Genomic DNA, 18,849 nt, shown 5'->3' on the forward strand with positions numbered 1-18,849 from the left:
CAACACACACCCACGGTTACCACGGAGACCACATCAGCAAAGCCGACAATGGTACCAAAAGTGTTAAGTTTAGGGATATTACTGAGTATGAGCAAATATATCGACAATAAATTACTTGGACTTGGACTATTATTTCAATACTCTACAAGAATAGAAGCAGTTCTGATAAGATTCAAATCAAACATTTAGATACAGTATATAAAAAGACACAGCATTTTTTTGGTGCGTGAGCATGCCTACTTTCGTACATTGGCTTTGTATGATCTTGGGAAGACATCATTCTACAGACTGTAATCATTTGTAAAAATCCCCATACCATCTTGGGAAGACTCCGTTCTCCAGGCTGGTGGTCTGGCTGCGCAGCCACCGCCGCTGGTAGCTGCTGGCACAGCTGCTGGTCAGGGAGGAGCCCGGCGAGGGGAACGGCGTGATCAGGAGACTGCTGAGAGACGCTACACAGCAGAGGAGAAGATGAAGGCATGAGTGAATGGATGATAACCAGCATGGGCCAGCACCCTCAGAGACTGAAATAATTAAGAGTGACGCCTGCTCCAAGAAGAAAATTGAATGGATGATAACACCATTACACTACATTTGAGGTGATGATACACAGGGCCATGTTGCTGAGCAGCGACATTATTGGCTCCTAAATTTCGAATAAACTGAATAAGAAATTTGGTTTGGTGTGGGAACATTCTTCCCGCTGGTAAGGTTGGAATTCAAATCTACAACCCTCTGATCAAAAGACCACCTCCCTAACCATTAGAACATGGCTGAAACGTGAGAGCAAGTAAGCAAGTAGTGAGGGAGTGTGAAAGAGGGAGAGCATGTGTGTCTAAGTGAGTGAATCAGTGAGTGACACAAGGACAGTGCGAGAAAAGAATGTGTGCAAGTTGATTAATGCGCGAGTGGATTAATGATAAAAATCACATAATGTAATCCATCTCGCCAAAATTTGCACCATCTAAACTCCCTAACACCACATCAGATCTTACACTATGTCCTACGTGACAGGGTTTATCCCATGACTAGACAGTCACTGGGTTTTATTTGGCTCCTGCCAGCAGGGAACTCGACAAGGCAGGGGAGAAAAAAGGGCTTGTTGTCCCTGGCCCAGGGATAGAGAGGGCCTAGAATTTGATCCTCACTGCGTGCACTGAGTGAAGGGGGCCTTTTCTATGACTTTGGTCCGGGACTGGCCCAAGCCGTCTGCGGCCCTGACTGCCAGTAAAGAGCAACGATAAGACTACAGTAACTCAGGGCCCAAATACTTCAGTTCTGGCCAGGCTACTCAATGAGTCCCAGAGGGATGCATGTCAAGTCAACACATACAGCACAAGGACACAGGCAGGCAGTGGGCACCCTGGCCTAACCTGGCCTGGTCGTCCTGTAAGCCTGGCTATATTTCATCTGGTGCAGCAGCCATCAAGGCTGGCCAATCTATTAAGGCCTACAACTAATCTCTTACAGTGGCTTTGTGAACACACAGTCTCAGAGGATGTGCTGTGGACTGTGTGTGTGTGTGTGTGTGTGTGTGTGTGTGTGTGTGTGTGTGTGTGTGTGTGTGTGTGTGTGTGTGTGTGTGTGTGTGTGTGTGTGTGTGTGTGTGTGTGTGTGTGTGTGTGTGTGTGTGTGTGTGTGTATGTGTGTGAGAATGAGTGTGTGTATGCGTGTGTGGGCGCGTGTGTGTGTGTGTGTCTATATACACAGGGGGGGGAAAATAAGCCTCCCACTTACTCCCAGCACCACGCGGCCGGACGAGGGGTTTGTGCGAGTGTGTGGCGGGCAGGCGGGCCGGGCAGCTATATATAAGCAGACATCATCATGTGATGCACACACAGAAAGTGACATTCCCCCCATGCCTCTCGTGCCAGGGGGTCGGTTTCCATTGCACAGGCTTTTCCAGATCCCTGAGAGGCAAAAAGACCCCAATGGCCAGCGTGCAGGGCTACTATGTGCATCGCTACAAGGCTTGGAAAGGAGGGCGTGAGGTGTTGGGGTCAGGGAGGTGGTGGTGTGGGGGGTCATACAGGAAAACAGGGGATGCCATTTGGCTAAGACCAGTGCCTGGAAAGGGTCAGAGGGGAGCCGAGTGTTAGGGTTGTGGTTGGGCTGAGGGATAGGGGGGTGGGAGGTGGGTTTCCACACACCAAAAACAGAGGGAACGACATTGGGAGCAGTGCAGCAAAGCACTGGACAACATCACATGCCTACACTCATCAGCCGAGTGTGTGTGTGTGTATATTTGTAAGGGATAGAGAGATGGAGAGACTGAAAAAGACAGTGTGTGTATGTGTGTGTGTGTGTGTGTGTGTGGGGGGGGGGGGGGGAGGGGTCTATTACCTGATCGTGCAATGCCACTGTCCCGCTCATCGTACAGCGATCTGCCAGGCATGTCCATAGGATTACTGTGACCTAGAGGGGAGAACAGAAGCAGAAAAAAATAAGAATGCATACCAACCAACAAGTGTCACTGTCGAACAGTCTGAAGTGGCCAAGCTCAGCACCACCACCCCAGCAGTCACCCTAAAGGGCCGTACACACACGTCGCTGCTATTTACTCGCTACTTGCTCACTCGCCTACTTGCCACTCGCTCTGGGTGATTTTGTTTACTGGTTGTCATGGTTCCTGCTGTCCGCGCCAATAACATCCGTACGAAACAAAATGTAGTGCTACGCTGTTTAACGTTGATCGTGTGCTGTGCACAACCATGCATATGAACCTTTGATGGTGTACACTGTATGTATTTTCCTCAACACTTTTAAACAAAGTGTGATGGCGTGCAGAAGTTGGGTGGTCAGAACACCACAGGGGCAACGTCACCTGTCAATAATCTGTATTCTGCATTCCAATTGGTTACTCGCTTAACTCGCGTCGCTCGAAGATAAAATAAGTTTATCTCGGAACCCGCCCACATCGCATCGCTTGTACTCTCCTCGCCTACTCGCCAGCGAGACTCGTAGGAACACGTAGACATTCTATTGACTTCATCCGCTGAGCGAGTAACTAGCAGCGACGTGTGTGTACAGCCCTTAACACTTGCACCATACAAGCCCGCCCACCTCTGGCCTTGGATGGGGGAGAAGTGCGGAGAAACGTGCACGCTCGCACGCACGCACGCACGCACGCAAGCACGCACGCACGCACGCACGCCACATGTAGACAGGCCGAGCTAGTTTCTAGTGACTGGCAGTGCCCGTCAACAATGTGGATCATGAAACAAACAAACAAACAAACAGATAAATAAAGAAATAAATCTGCCGGCTTGATTTGAACTGTGTTTACAGGGAGGCAGCTGGAGTGTGGGCAGGCATGGTTGCATAACAGGCACGCACACACGCACGCACACACAGTGAGGGTTGGGGAGGAGGAGAGGAGAGGAGAGGGTAGCGATGGTAGGGCTGATTGACAGAGACTGGAGGGAAGACGAGGAGGAGAGGGGAGAGAGGAGGAAGGGAAAGAGTGAAGGGAGGGGGGTCTCAGAGAGCAGTGAGAAGAAGGCCAAAGGCATAGTGTGACTACCATAGACATGTGTATAAATATAGATATGTAAAGATACTATACAGTATGTCCACAGTGACTACCAGGAAAGACGGGAAGAGAGGAGAGAGGAGGAGGGAAACTGGAGAAAGAGGTGGGGTGGGGGGGGGGGGGGTAGATGACAGGGGAACGTGACTGGGATGAATGGTCAATGAGCGGGCACACATGGGTCCGACTATGCAGTGGCAGGTGCACGCACGCACGCACGCACGCACGCACACACACACACACGCACAGACAAACACACACGCACAGTGACATGTGCGCACACACACAATGTCACATATTTCCACACAAAAAAACCTAACAAGAAGTAGCCCAGGCAAACAACAACCACATGCGATACTACACTACCACATGCCCATGCACTGACTAGCAGGCAGGCAGGCAAGCAGCCACCCACCCCACCACGCACCCAAACAACAAAACAGCTAAACCACACAGACCGACACACACTACTAGTAGGCAAACCTGAAAAAAAAGAAGCACTCTTGATGAGACGGAGAGGGCCCTGCTCAGAGAGCGCCCGGCGCGGGCTGCAGAGCTGAGAGAATCCTGGGTAAGCACAGAAACAAACGGAAGAGAGAAGAAGGAAAAACAAGACGACAAAACAAAAATGTAGAGAGAGAGAAAGAGAGAATGAGGAGAAGAAAAAAAGAAGGGAAAGAACAAGACAAAAGAGAGAGGGACCAGGTTAGTGTAGCAGGAGACAGCCTTTCGGGAAGAGGCTCTCCAAACCCCATAGAGATACATATGAGCAAGTAGACACGACATGAAAGACAGCACATACACAACACATAACATCATATGAGAGAAAAACAAAAACACAGCTTTATCAAATGCACGCACCCTCACAGAAAACGGGCAGCATGAACAAGGGTGTGTTTCTCGAAACCATAGTTGCTAACTACGTTAGCTTATTTGTTGTTTGCAATGCAATTTCCGATTGGCAACTACTGAAGTTGCTAGCTGGCTAACAACTACGCTTTCGAGAAATGCACACCGAGTTTGTTCACACAAGAGGTGAAAAGGTACACCAGCACACCTCCACCATGGGTGGCATTAACATGCGCACGGATGGCATACAGTAAGGTGCCCAAATATTTGGTGCACGTTTTCTGTGAGGGTGCAATTTCTCAACACTGTTTAAAGCATGGAGATGGAATGCGATTGGATTGGACTGCAGAAGACAGACACCAGTTGGTGGATATTGAAAGCACCACATACGTTTAAACAGTTTTGAGAGTGATTAGGGCACGGAAAGGATCAAAGAAGACATACACTTAATGTTTACTGACGAGGATAAGTAACGTTTACGACAGATACAAAGGAGGCAAGAGGACATTGATCAGTCCACTCGTAGATAAAGGAGGCAAACAATAAAAAACAACACCAAAAAAAAGGTACAAAAGTGTGCTTTCCACTTGGCCGTTTGAAGCATTTCACTCTGGTCTGGTGTGTCATTTCAAGACTTTATATCCCATATTTAGAAATAAAACGATGTAAACGAAAAACAACAAAATCAAATGAATAAATAACTAGAGTAAAGTTCACACATATGGACTACCACACACCACCAACAAAGCCTGAGGCGACAAGTCAGTCAGTCAGTCACCAAGTAAGTCAGTCATGTGCTCATGTGATGTGAAAGTTTTCGGTTCCCCTGCGCTGCGCTGGGCTGGGCTGGGCCAGTGGTGTGGTGGTGGTGGTGGTTACCTATGTTTCCAAGGAAGCCGCCGGTGACGGTGTTGTGGTCCACTCGCAGGGCGTTGGGATCCTGCCCAATGAACTCCAGGCTGTCCTGCAACCTGTTCAAGGGCCAGAGACAAAAGGTCAAAGGTTATGCTTCTTGAGACAGCGAGCATGTGGTGTAGTGTGGTGTGTGTGTGTGTGTGCGTGTGTGTTTGTGTGTCCACATCACAAGCAAGTCAGTGTATGCGGTTGCCTGAGTCAAGATGTGTGATTGCGATTTGTCAAGATAATTGTGTGTGTGTGTGTGTGTGTGTGTGTGTGTGTGTGTGTGTGTGTGTGTGTGTGTGTGTGCGTGCGTGCGTGCGTGCGTGCGTGCGTGCGTGCATGCGTTGAGGTGAGAGGTGCTGTGTCCTTACGTGTTCAGGCTGCCGTAGACGCTGCCCCCTGTGCGCGCCGTAAACACTTTGCTCAGCATCAGCTGTGGCGGCGACCTGAACACAAGCCAAACCAAACGCAAACAAGGTCAGCGAACCACTTGCATATGGGCCAGAACATCTGATTAGATAACACATGTGACAGGACAGATAAAGTTATCGCCACTCAGCATTCTTATGCTAGTGGGGTTTTTGTTGTTGTGGTGGTCGATTTGTTTATTTGTGCATCGTTTGTTCACTACTCATTTTTTTACTCATCCAGGCCACAATGAATTTGAATTTGGACACAACCGAATTTGGACACAACCGAAAAACAAATCTAATTTAACTCATACATGAAGGTTACAGAATCTTTTGATCTTCCAGCTTTCTTATGTCAATGTTTTTCTTCACTCAGTGCAGCTAGATACTGTTTATTTTCTTCTCAGTCTATAATGTTCATCCTCATGTCATTTGAGGACCCAGATCTCTGTTTGGCCAACTGTACCTGATTTGGTGGATCTTTAGCGTAGAGCCCTTGTAGCTCATGGCCACCGAGCCAAACATCATCTCCCCCAACATGTTGGCATCCGACGAACATCTGGAGCCGCCCTGAGAGAGAAAGAGAGAAAGAAGGAAAGAAAGAAGGAAAGAAAGAAAGAAAGAAAGAAAGAAAGAAAGAAAGAAAGAAAGAAAGAAAGAAAGAAAGACCGATACACACACATCATGTGTTAACTTTGATGTACCCTTTATTTAGGCAGGAAATACTGGCACTTATTTCGCTATGTTCATGTTGAAAAAGGCATTGAAGTTGCATACAGAAAAAAATGTCAGATATGACCCAACGCAGCGTGAATCTTTCCAAAAGGCTGTTCCTGCATTAGTGTTTATGATAGTGTGTTTGAGTGCATATGCACAGATCAGAGGCTGCGAATATAATTTGTGTTTACACCTCAAAAAGCCTGTGTGGGCATGTACGTGTATTTGAGCATGTGCGCCTGACCAAGCATATCTAAGAAGTGTGCGCGTGTCAAATGTGTACGTCTGTGTTTATAAACCTGTGTGTACCTAGAAGCGCTAGCTCTGTTCCTACATGCTTGTGTGTGCTGTATCTGGAAGTGTAGGCCCTGTCCGTGTGTCCGTGTGTCCGTGTGTACCTGGAAGCGTAGGCCCTGTTCCTGTGTGTGTGTGTGTGTGTGTGTGAGCGCGTGTGTGAGCGCATGTGTGCATGCGTGTACCTGGAAGCGTAGGCCCTGTTCCCTTGGCTCTGAGGTGCAGGAGGACGAGCTGTCTAGAGAGGACGAGCTTCCCCCCGTCGGCCGCAGCTGACAGCATTTACCAAACACTTTCACCTGGGCCTCCCCGCACATCTTCTACACACACACACACACACAGAGAAACACACACACACAGAAACACACACACACACACACACACACACACACACACACACACGTTATACACATAACTACAGCATTTACCAAACGCTTTCACCTGGGCCTGCCCTCCCCGCACATCTTCTACACACACACACAGAAATACACAGACACACATTATACATGTGCATTACGCTTCCCAAACACCTTCAGGTCCTCCCCACGAATTTACCATAGAGACACACACACACACACACACACACACACACACACACACACACACACACACACATATATATATACACACATTATACACATACACTACACTACACTAGATCACTTTCTAAACATCTGCCCTCACCTGCATCTTGCCACACATCTTCAAAAGAGACAGAGAGACATGCATGTACAAACATTATATATATAGACATTATACACGTTTTCTATCACTTCCTTAACAACTTCTGTGCCTCTCTCCAAACAGACAAGCGACCATGTGACAGCATTACGTACATTGTAAGAACTCCAGCACTTAAAAAAAAAACAATTTTATCCATGCCTTCTCACATCTTTGGTAAGAAGTTGAACACACAGACACACACACACAGACACACACACACAGACACTGGCGCCTCACTTATTCAGCTGACACACACACACACACACGCACACGCACACACACACACGCACACGCACACACACCTTCTTACAAACACCTCTGTAAAGGTTTCCCCAGAAGTCTTCTACAGAGAAACACACACACACATTCATCACCCCATCATCACGTTTCACACAGACTGATCCAGATCTCCCAGCACAAGTGCGCACACACACACACACCTTACACTACATTACATCATACATCCACAAACACACACTTCACATCTTTTGCAGCATTGTGCAAGCACACACACAATATTACACACACACGCGCTGACATCACCTCCCAATCACCTTCAAGAGGGTCTCCCCGCAGATGGTCTGCACATGCACGCACACACACACACACGCACGCCTGTTAAGATACTCTTAACCAGCATTGCACATCCACACGTGTCCAAACACGTTCACGTGGTCCTCAGAGAACATCTTTGGCAGACACAGAGGAACAGGGACACACACACACAAACATCTGCCAAGCACCTTCTCCCACACATCCTGCGCAGAAAAACACCAGCGCATGTGTGCATGTCCACAGCCCAAGCAAGGGATTATGAATATTCAGGAGAGATGAAACCACAACAATAAACATTTGAAAACATGTTTAAAAAAGTGATCTACGAAAACCCATCCCTGCATTTCCTTTTCGGCATTTCCCTTCCTAATATGAATTTCCTATGATGTGTGAGGTCAGAAATACACAATGCATGCAGGTCATGAAAGTATGTACATTTTTTAGAGTATACATTCTTCCTCATCTGCTAAATTTGATCAATTGATCCATCCTAGTCACAAGTCTGTTTGCATTATGCATAATAGACAGCCAATACCAACAAAGGCACTGTATTGTGTATACTGCACACCTCGTGGCACACTACAACTGTTATGTAATCGAGCCCTTGTCGCTTCAGACAGGTGCAAAGATTCATATCGCTCACAGACATCTACGAGCCTAACTGAACCAACCGAGTGGACTACATATGTGATCTGTACAACTTTCCCATGGTCCACTACATGGATCAGAGCTGTCCTCATTGCCCATGCAAAGATACATCCATAGATGACCAAAATTAAACAATGCTTACCATTTATTTCACAGTGCCCGTCACATTACTTTGGTTTTTAACAAAGTATGTCACAACATGCGGAATTATGCATTTTCACTGTACCATATGTTAGATACGGACAGGGTTAGTAGTACTTATGTAATATCACATGTTGATACATAAAGACTATAAAAGCAACTGTAAACTACATCTGAAAATCTTTATGTTTGTAGTGTTTCGGTCAACAACGTGTCCTCTATGCGATCATAAAGGAGGATATATTAATAATTATATTGTGTCTATGTATGTGTGTGGTTTAATACAGTGAGCAGCGTGGCTGGAATGTGAATGTGGAATGCGTGCACAGCTCTGAGTAAGTAATGGCTCACATTAAACAGACTTCTCGCACAGCCCTCTGTGTGTGTCTGTGTGTGTGTGTGTCTGTGTGTGTCTGTGTCTGTGTCTGTGTGTCTGTGTGTCTGTGTGTCTGTGTGTCTGTGTGTCTGTGTCTGTGTCTGTGTCTGTGTCTGTGTCTGTGTCTGTGTCTGTGTCTGTGTCTGTGTCTGTGTCTGTGTCTGTGTCTGTGTCTGTGTCTGTGTGTACGTGTACGTGTGTGAGTGTACGTGTGTGAGTGTACGTGTGTGAGTGTATTTGTGTACGTGTGTGTGTGTGTGCTTGCTGCTGGAGTACACAAAGGCCGAGCGAGCATGTGAGTCCCAGTCATATGACTTCCTCAGGAACTCGTGAGTTGGAATGCAACCATAGACTCTCCCTCCCTCCCCTCTCTGTCCCTCCCTCCCTCGCTCGCTCGCTCCCCTCCTCCTCCCTAGCCACCCGCTCTCTCTCTCCCTCGCTGCTATGCCTCTCCCTTTTTCCTCGCTCAGTCTTTCCCTCTCTCCCTGTCTCTCTCTCTGTATCTCCCACTCACTCCCTCTCTCTCCTTCCCTCCCTCTCTCTTTGTATGTCTGTCTTGCGATCTCTCCCCAGTTTGCTCGCTCACTCACTCACTCCCTCCCTCTCGCTCTCTCCCTCTCTCTCTGTCGAAACAATATTCTCGGCCATGTGATAGTGGCCACACTAAATCTTAGTCATAGATCTCCAGCCTCACTCCCGCCTGCAAGTATTGCACAGCTCCAACACTTGACTGAAATGTAGCTTTCCTTTTTAATCATTCCATTTAGCCATTACACTTTGCAGTTTTACCAATTCCATTTAATTGCATTATTGATTCATTCCTTATTGACTTATTTTGATTTAATTCTCTGCAGATTTTAAAACCATCTGTATTAGCCTTATCACTGCATAGATGACCTTTCAGTATGCACTGTAAGTTAAACCTTGTGCCTTTCTTGTATTCCACAAATTATGCGTGTGTCATATATCAAATCTTTCAAAGAAAAACACTTCAAAGAAGACGTGTAGGAGGAAGAGGGAGTGAAGGAAGGGACCGTGTTCATAGAAGAAGACAAGCTGAACTTGTGCAGCTCTAGGTGTCACAGGCGGGGCTCAGAGTGCTGTGCTGTGCTGTGCTGTGCTGTGCTGTGCTGTGCTGTGCTGTGCTGTGCTGTGCTGTGCTGTGCTGTGCTGTGCTGTGCTGTGCTGTGCTGTGCTGTGCTGTGCTGTGCTGTGCTGTGCTGTGCTGTGCTGTGCTGTGCTGTGGGGCACTGCTGCCGGTGACTAACAGCCCCCCATGACAGCACGGTGACAGCCCGAAGACGTGAGAAAGCGCCTCCTGTCATGTGAAAGCCAAAGAATGCTTACACACGGGCCGGCCGTCAGCTGACACTATTATTATTGGAGATAAGGCGGACGGCCAGCTCAAACCGGTCAGGCCCTCTAATATAGCCCAGGGACACACACACACACACACACACACACACACACACACACGCACACGCACACACACACACACACACACGCACACACACACACACACACACACACAGACACACACAGACACACACACACAGACAACTGCAGCACAACCAACGCAGCAGTGGAGTAGAGTAGAGGGTTTAGAACTGTATTACCTGCCTAGTTCCACACCAGGCAGCCAGACAAGCCCTTGTCCCTTGTGTGTGTGTGTGTGTGTGTGTGTGTGTGTGTGTGTGTGTGTGTGTGTGTGTGTGTGTGTGTGTGTGTGTGTGTGTGTGTGTGTGTGTGTGTGTGTGTGTGTGTGTGTGTGTGTGTGTGTGTGTGTGTGTGTGTGTGTGTGTGTGTGTGTGTGTGTGTGTGTGTGTGTGTGTCTGTGTCTTAGTGAGGCGCCGGTGAAGGTGTTTGGGTAGGAATGAAATGTGATGTATGATGTAATTTGTGTGTGTGTGGAAATGGAAATTGGCACCAACCAAATGCTGGTGAAGCGGTTGGAAACTGTTGGAGAGGGAATGAAAGAGGATTTACTGGAGAGGTGAAGCCTGGTGAATTCATTTATTTCTCTGGTAAAAAGGTTTGCAATGTGTGTGGGAAACTCATTTCCACCCCTCACAACTCAGACACAGACTTAGCACCCTCACACTAAAAGGCTCAAGCATGAACATACACATAAGCTTACACACACACGCGCGCGCACACACACACACACACACACACACTACACGTACTCCACGTACCGGCACCTGCGTCTCCTCTCCTGTGCTCCTCTTCTTGGTGTTGGAGTCGAAGAGGACATTTCTCCCCCGTCGCTCACAGTCCTGATATACTATCAGCCGGATCTGGCTCGGCTCCAGCTCAGGCGTGGGCCAGCTGCGGAACAAACACACGTATACACATAAGCAGAGTTACACACAAGCAGAACACACACATACACACCACCACCCTATCAAATACAGCGAGTCACACACAAACACACACACGCGCGCGCGCACACACACACATACGTACACACACACGCACACACACTAACACACACACACACGCAAGCCCACACACAGGCATGCGCGCACCCATACACACAGTAACACATAAGCAAAACACACAGGCACAGACACACTGTGTTGCGCACACAAATACAGTGTGACACAGAGAGAGATTGACACACTCTCTCTCTCACACACACACACACACACACACACACACACACACACACACACACACACACACACACACACACACACACACACACACACACACACACACACACACACACACACACACACACACACACACACACACACACACACACACGTACGTGGAGGCGCACATGAGCCAAAGCACGCACACACCACTGGCTGCCTCCCTCACTCAGCACTCAGCGGCCTGCTCTGCTCAAAGGTCAGCGGGGTCGCCGCTCACAATAATCAAGCTGCCCTGCTCTGCTCTGCTCAGCTGAGGGGTTATATTAGTAGCACGCATGCACAGCCGCAATGCGCCCGCATGGCTAATGGAGATTTCCATTCACCCAGGTCATCTTAGTCAGAGGAGTTAAGATGTAGGCTAACTGGACTTGTCTTCGCACCGTTGAAACAAGATTAGTTGTGAGCAACCTACTGGACTTCAGGCTGCTTGTAACAGAGTTAATTTGTAGGCTAACTGGACTTTTCCTTGAGCTTAGTTCAGTTCACGGGTTATTAGTAGCTCACAGGATGCTCATCTGCAACATGCCTGCATGGCCAAGGAGACCCTCTACAGCACTGGTTCTCGACTGTTTCTGAACAAACGCCCCCTTGACCGCATCATAAGCTTGCCAATGGCCCCATTAGTATTCAAAAATCAAACACACTGGGCTTGTATGCCCATGGAGACCCCGGTTTGAGTTCGGTCGGGTCAATTCCCAACCCTGCCCCATATCTCTCTCCTGCTCATTTCCTGTCTCCTTTCACACGGTCCTGGCATAATAAAGGCCCCAATTTTTTATGAATAAAATAGAATGACATCAATGTCTTTGACGATTCTCATTCACCAAAGGTCATCAAAAAATGTAGCTGTAGACATGGAGTTGTATGGGGCTTCTCTACTGTGTTGACTACTCAGTAAATGGGAATAATTTATCGGTAGCAGCACGACTACTCATCCACAATGCGCCTGCATGGATGGCTATGGTGATCCTCTTCTACTGTCTACTATGACCTGGTTCTCATTTCAGCCAAGCAGGGTTTAGTTGTAGACATGGAGCATTGATCTGTATGGAGGTCATCTACTGCATACGAAGATTCACATTCACCCTCAAGTCAAAACAGTTTAGATCAGGGGTCGGGAACCTTTTTGGTGGAGAGAGCCATAAACGCCCATTTTAAAAAATATATTTTTTGTGAGAGCCATACCATTTTCGCCATTATTTCTAATGCTAATTGTCATGCACAGAAGGGAATAAAAGTAACGCTTGCATTGGGGACAAGAAGGGAGAGCTAACGAAAGAAGAACTAAAACTACTTGTAGATGTGCTGATGTGCATTTAAGAAGCCACGCGCATGCATTACCTTAAGTTTCTATCTTTTATGCATCGGAGTTGCCAATGAGCAATGAGAATGACGGAGGTGCTTCTATTCTAGCCATCAGACAGACACAGGGAAGGTGCATGAGGAGGGAGGAGGGAGGGAGAGAGAACTTCAAGACAGGATGCTCATCTTGGTCGCGCTGACCTAGTTAACATTTTACAGTTGATATGTGGCTGACATGTCTATTTTTAGTAATTCGCGAAAATGCCCTACAAAGCGCGTCCCTTACCGACATGCGTCCCCAATACAGAACGCACGATTTAACCGCCAAATAGGCTACAGGGCGATTCCGTATTTCAGGGGACGAATGGCAACCCTACGTTTGCCTTCGCATTGTGGCACCAGTTATCTCGCAATCACACTAAACTGGGAAAGACTTACGTCAGTTGATTCAGCAAAAGTTCTTCCTGTAATCGAGGGAGAAGTACAGCGCTGCATTTATATCCCTCACTTGCGTTTCCTCCACTTGATTTGCCATCATAATGGCACGGTCGTGAACAGTTTCTTTGTTTTGGATACAACCGTTAGCCAGCTGAACTGTAGGTAAAGCATTACGGATGGAATGTTATCTCACACGACACGACCCAGCGCTGGCACGGCATTGTCCAATAAAAAACGCGTTTTTCATATCTGTACAGTAGCCTTCGTCGAAGGCCTGTGCTTGGCTCAGCTGATCGGACCTGGGATGGATTAAATGCGCGATCATACTTTATATTTTGAATATTATCTTAACTTTTCGATTTCAGTAGGTCCATTTTTAATTTAGTGCCGTAACAAAATTATTCATGGCTTATTGAGTAAACAAATGACAGGTTTGTCCGAGAGCCACATGCAGTTCCCAAAAGAGCCACATGTGGCTCGCGAGCCATAGGTTCCCGACCCCTGGTTTAGATGTACATGTATGAAGCTGTATGGCACCTTTCATCCAGGTTAACTTGGGTCAAAAGAGCGTAGTTGTAGACAACTTGACTTTTGGTCGCAAAAAAGCTCCTAACAGAGCTCCTACAACTAAACTGTTTACTGAGATGTTCCTCTACTCTCAACTGCAGTCGCCCCATAGTGAGGCCCTGAAAATAGCCCTCAGTAAGGGGGGGTTTAACTAGGAGAAAAGGGGTACCTAAACACACCTCATCATTTTCCATAACAACCACTAGCAAGGCCAAGGATTTTTACGTCAGCTCTATAGCCTCAAAATAGTTCAGGAGAACCTCACTGGGCTTGGTGAGGAGAAAATGGGTACCAAAATACACCCCTATAAATATGTAGGGACACCTATCTCTCTTGAACTGCCAAACCAGTTCACCCTTGGGTACCAATAAAGTCACTGGACTTGACTTGACCACACACACATAACACCTTTCTTTTATAGAGCTCTTATAAGCCAAAGGCATTGCTCCCTGACAATGGGGGACCATAAAAATCGGTCTCAGGAGGGAAAAGTGGGGGGACTTACATACGGCCACCCCAATCCCACACTCCCAAAACAACCACCAGACAAGTGATTTTGATAACGTGGTGCCCCCGAAATAGCTTTTTAAGAGGATGACCAGGCTTAACAAGCAGGAACAGGGTACCAAAATACACCCCCACTGTCGACCCCACAGCTTTCTTTTACAGAACAATTCCAACGCAAGCCAAGTGAATGACGTTTCTTTTCTGAAAATATTTAGCTAATAAAAATAGCTCTCAAGAAAACATCTGGGCTTTAAGATGAGAAAAGGGGGTACCCACATTAATACCACCCCCTCCCCCAAAAGCACACACACAACTTTCTTTTAAAGGGCTCGTCCAAACAGGTGACCTTCATTTCCTAAAACTGGGGAACCTGGAAAACTGATATTTTTTTCTCAGAATGGGAGCCCAAAATGGGGAAGCCAAAAATATGTCTTATGACATACCAGACACAAGAGAAGAGGTACTAAATACACACCCATAACCCTCAATCCATTCAAGCCATTCAGGCAAGTGATTTTCTTCTAAAGATGTGCTGCTGTTCTAACCTCCATCCCCAGACCCCCACCAACCCAACCTCCACCCCCACCGCCACCAATAAATACACCACATAGCAGCTGGTTAAACAGCCCATCGTAAGCTTGTCAGCTGGTACACAATGCCAGTGGCCACAGCAGACCATTATTGTCATTCCCCGCATCCCTGCACTCCGCTGGGGTAAGAGTGGGACTGAGCGTTCCCTCTTGGTGGAAAGGACCAGAATAGATACCCACCACCCGGGGAGGTGGGCAGGCAGGCAGGCAGGATGATGGAGTGATGGAGATGGAGACGTGTAATGCCACGGAAGGCTGTAGGGTTACCATGCCATGGGTTACTGGACTGGACTGACAGCTGTGTGTAGTGTAGTGTAGTTTGTGTGTGTGTGTGTGTGTGTGTGTGTGTGTGTGTGTGTGTGTGTGTGTGTGTGTGTGTGTGTGTGTGTGTGTGTGTGTGTGTGTGTGTAGAGAGAAAGTCTCTGTGCATGCAAATGTTTAGAAGTTTGTGGGCAGAGTGTGTGTAAACCTGATATAACTTGGTGTGTGTGTGGGTGCGTGTGTGTGTGTGCGCGTGCATCTGTGTGTATGTGTGTGGTCTAAGGTGTATGTGGGCACTCAAGTTTGTGTGTGTGTGTGGGCGCTCAAGTTTGTATGTGTGTGTGTGTGTGTGTGTGTGTGTGTGTGTGTGTGTGTGTGTGTGTGTGTGTGTGTGTGTGTGTGTGTGTGTGTGTGTGTGTGTGTCTGAGGGGGTGGTCCTGTTTTCTGGCTCCGTTTAGTGGGGTAGATTAGCCCACTGACAGCGGGCTGGAACAGCTAAGTCACAACCTTGTGATATTTCGGCTGCTTGCGTCACGAGCTGGAGGGTTTTGAGGGGTGTGGGGTAGGGGTAGGGGGGTAGTGTACACACTTCAGTGGTCGGTCTGTCTGTACAGCGCCCTGGCATTGGGGCGATGGCTGTTTACTGTCAGACACTGCCCTCTCACACAGGCGCGCAAACACACACACACTCTTTCTCACACACACGCACTCACACACACACACACACACACACACACACACAGTCTCTTTCTCACACACACGCACTCACATGCACACAGTGAGGAAGAACTTACAGTCCTCGTTAGGGCTGGGTATTGCAACTATGTTCCTGTATCGATTCGATTTCGATTCTGAGGGATTTGAATCGATTAATCACGATTCGATTCGATTCAATTCGATTCACTCCGAATCGATTCAATCCGTTCCCTTTTTGGTGCAAGGATTTCCCCCAAAAGATGCTGTTGCCTATTTTTATATAAAAATGTCAAAGTGCTGTGGCTTGACAGTGTTAACAGATTGCTAATTTGTAATAAGTAGGCCTAGGCCTAATTGACTAATACCTACTGGGTATTTTCCATAGACCTAAATGAAACAAAAAGAACAAAAAAAAAGAGCAAAAAAAATCGATTTTGTGCCCTGTGAATCGATTATGTGAATTTTAAATGATATCGATCGATTATCGATTGAATCGATTATTTTACCCAGCCCTAGTCCTCGTGCCAACTTGCATGGATTACTCAGTACTGGCAAAACGCATTCCTTGTGGCTTTCTGTCACACAAGACTTTGACTAAAGCTGTCCCCATCCAGGACACTAAGGAGTGTGTGTGGTGTTATTTTCTACTTTGCCAACTCCTTCTCTCTGTCACACACACACACACTGCAGTTTGTCCATAGCCAGGCCCAAACAAAGCCTGAAGGGGGGAATCAAAACTCCAACATCTCAGCCAAGACTAGGGCTGGGTATCGCAGCCATGTTCCTGTATCGATTCGATTTCTATTCTTATGGCTTTGAATCGATTAATCACGATTCAATTCGATTCAATTCGATTCATTCTGAATCGATTTAATCTGTTCCCTTCTTGGTGCCAGGATTTCACCCAAAAGATGCTGTTGTCTATTTTCATGTAAAAATGTCAAAGGGCTGTGGCTTGACAGTGTTAACAGATTGCTAATTTGTAATAAGTAGGCCTAGGCCTAATTGACTAATACCTACTGGGTATTTTCCATAGACCTAAATTAAACAAAAAGAACAAAAAGAAAATATCGATTTTGTGCCCTGTGAATCGATTATGTGAATTTCAATACGATTCGATCTATTATCGATTAACTCGATTATTATACCCAGCCCTAGCCAAGACTCCTTTCAGTCCAGGAAAAAGAACCTTCTCACACACACATACACAATCATGAACACACACACACACACACACACACACGAACACACACGAACACACACGAACACACACACACACACACACACTCACGAACACACACACACACACACACACACACACACACACACACACACACACACACACACACACACACACACACACACACACACACACACACACACACACACACACACACACACACACACACACACACAGAGAACACAACCCCCAAAACCATTCATTGTGAAAAGGCCTGTTGCTGAGAAAGAGCTGGTCATCAACCATGGACCATGACTTCCCTTAAGGTAAACCGAACACTTCCTTCTTACATGCCTATTGTCTACACCAACAAACCACACCAACAGACAAGAGCTCAATAGCATCCTCTGCACACAAAAAAAGTAGCCTAAACCAGACCAAAATGTTGCAAACCATCACCCAACACGTTTTGCCATGAATATGGCTTTGTGAAGCCCGAACACGATAGCGAGCCTTTTGAGATTTAAGAGACACACATTACAGTCAGAGATAGGTACACCACCACAGGACAACAGGGATCAATGGCGGGTCACACTCAGTGACAAACACACACATACAGGCCAATAACTCGTAACGACTTTCCAGTCCAGTCATTCTCTCGGCCTCAGAGAAACAATGACACAGTGTAAAAGCAAAGGAGGTAAATATTTGTCCACATCACATGAATGGCTCTTACAACATTCAATATGGATGGACATGTGACTGATGTTTCTCAATGTGACTGACATAATGCGCGGTCAACCCTCTAGCATGTTCCCTGGCGGAGAACCTGAAAAATCAAAGAAACACAACACAGCAATGGACTAAACACAACTTATCCTTGTTATGAACCGCACAAATGCTTCCCACAGATGCCAAGTACATTCTATCAAAACGAGAACAAGAAACAAACGGAACAACCACAATCACCACACAGACGTGCCAGCCAAGTCACCTCTCCACCTCTCTTTCCCAAAAAAACTGGGCGACTTGAGAGAGAGAGAGAGAGCGTTTTACAAAACTCAGCCAGGGGTCAGCCGCTCGTTTAGGCCCCTGACTTAACGAACGGCAAGTGGAGTACGGGACTAAGCAGAACGAATGGATCCATAATCCCCACTGGCCCCAATCTGCTGGCATTACATAAGGCACAACAAGCAACCGGCACACTACTGCTGCCGCTACTGACCCACAGGTAGACTATACACAACACAACATAGCACAGCACGGCACGGGCTCCAGGCAAATCGATCGCTACGCTAGCAGCATCTCTCGTACTCTCGTTCACCACCACACACCCACACAGGACTTACAAAGGAAGGACACATAACGAAGCCGCACATGTATGAGCACACACGCATACACAACATCTAGACCAGGCAGGCACATCACTAATGTAGCTTCCACACTCCGTTAAGACAAAGCTAGATCGGGAGAAAAATCCCAACGAGAAAAAGGTAAAGTGTCACA

General features: G+C 47.2%; 1 protein-coding gene across 5 annotated transcripts in view; it reads right to left on the reverse strand.

Moving 5' to 3' along the window:
* fnip1 (folliculin interacting protein 1) overlaps window positions 1-18,849 on the reverse strand; it is a 41,712-nt gene that overhangs the window by 12,388 nt on the left and 10,475 nt on the right. For 2 of the 5 annotated variants that reach the window (XM_063203930.1, XM_063203932.1), the window contains exons 2-9: window positions 11,338-11,470; window positions 6,885-7,019; window positions 6,155-6,258; window positions 5,650-5,724; window positions 5,258-5,349; window positions 4,013-4,096; window positions 2,344-2,415; window positions 317-452 (exon numbers count right to left, since the gene is read on the reverse strand). In XM_063203930.1, the coding sequence (XP_063060000.1) occupies window positions 317-452; window positions 2,344-2,415; window positions 4,013-4,096; window positions 5,258-5,349; window positions 5,650-5,724; window positions 6,155-6,258; window positions 6,885-7,019; window positions 11,338-11,470 (831 nt within the window). Of the gene's footprint in view, window positions 1-316; window positions 453-2,343; window positions 2,416-4,012; window positions 4,097-5,257; window positions 5,350-5,649; window positions 5,725-6,154; window positions 6,259-6,803; window positions 6,820-6,884; window positions 7,020-11,337; window positions 11,471-18,849 lie in introns of those variants that run through there. The other 3 variants (XM_063203931.1, XM_063203933.1, XM_063203934.1) reach the window with 3 other exon arrangements.

Source organism: Engraulis encrasicolus, chromosome 7 (assembly GCF_034702125.1).
Source record: "Engraulis encrasicolus isolate BLACKSEA-1 chromosome 7, IST_EnEncr_1.0, whole genome shotgun sequence".
In the NCBI taxonomy this organism is placed as follows: Eukaryota; Metazoa; Chordata; class Actinopteri; order Clupeiformes; family Engraulidae; genus Engraulis; species Engraulis encrasicolus.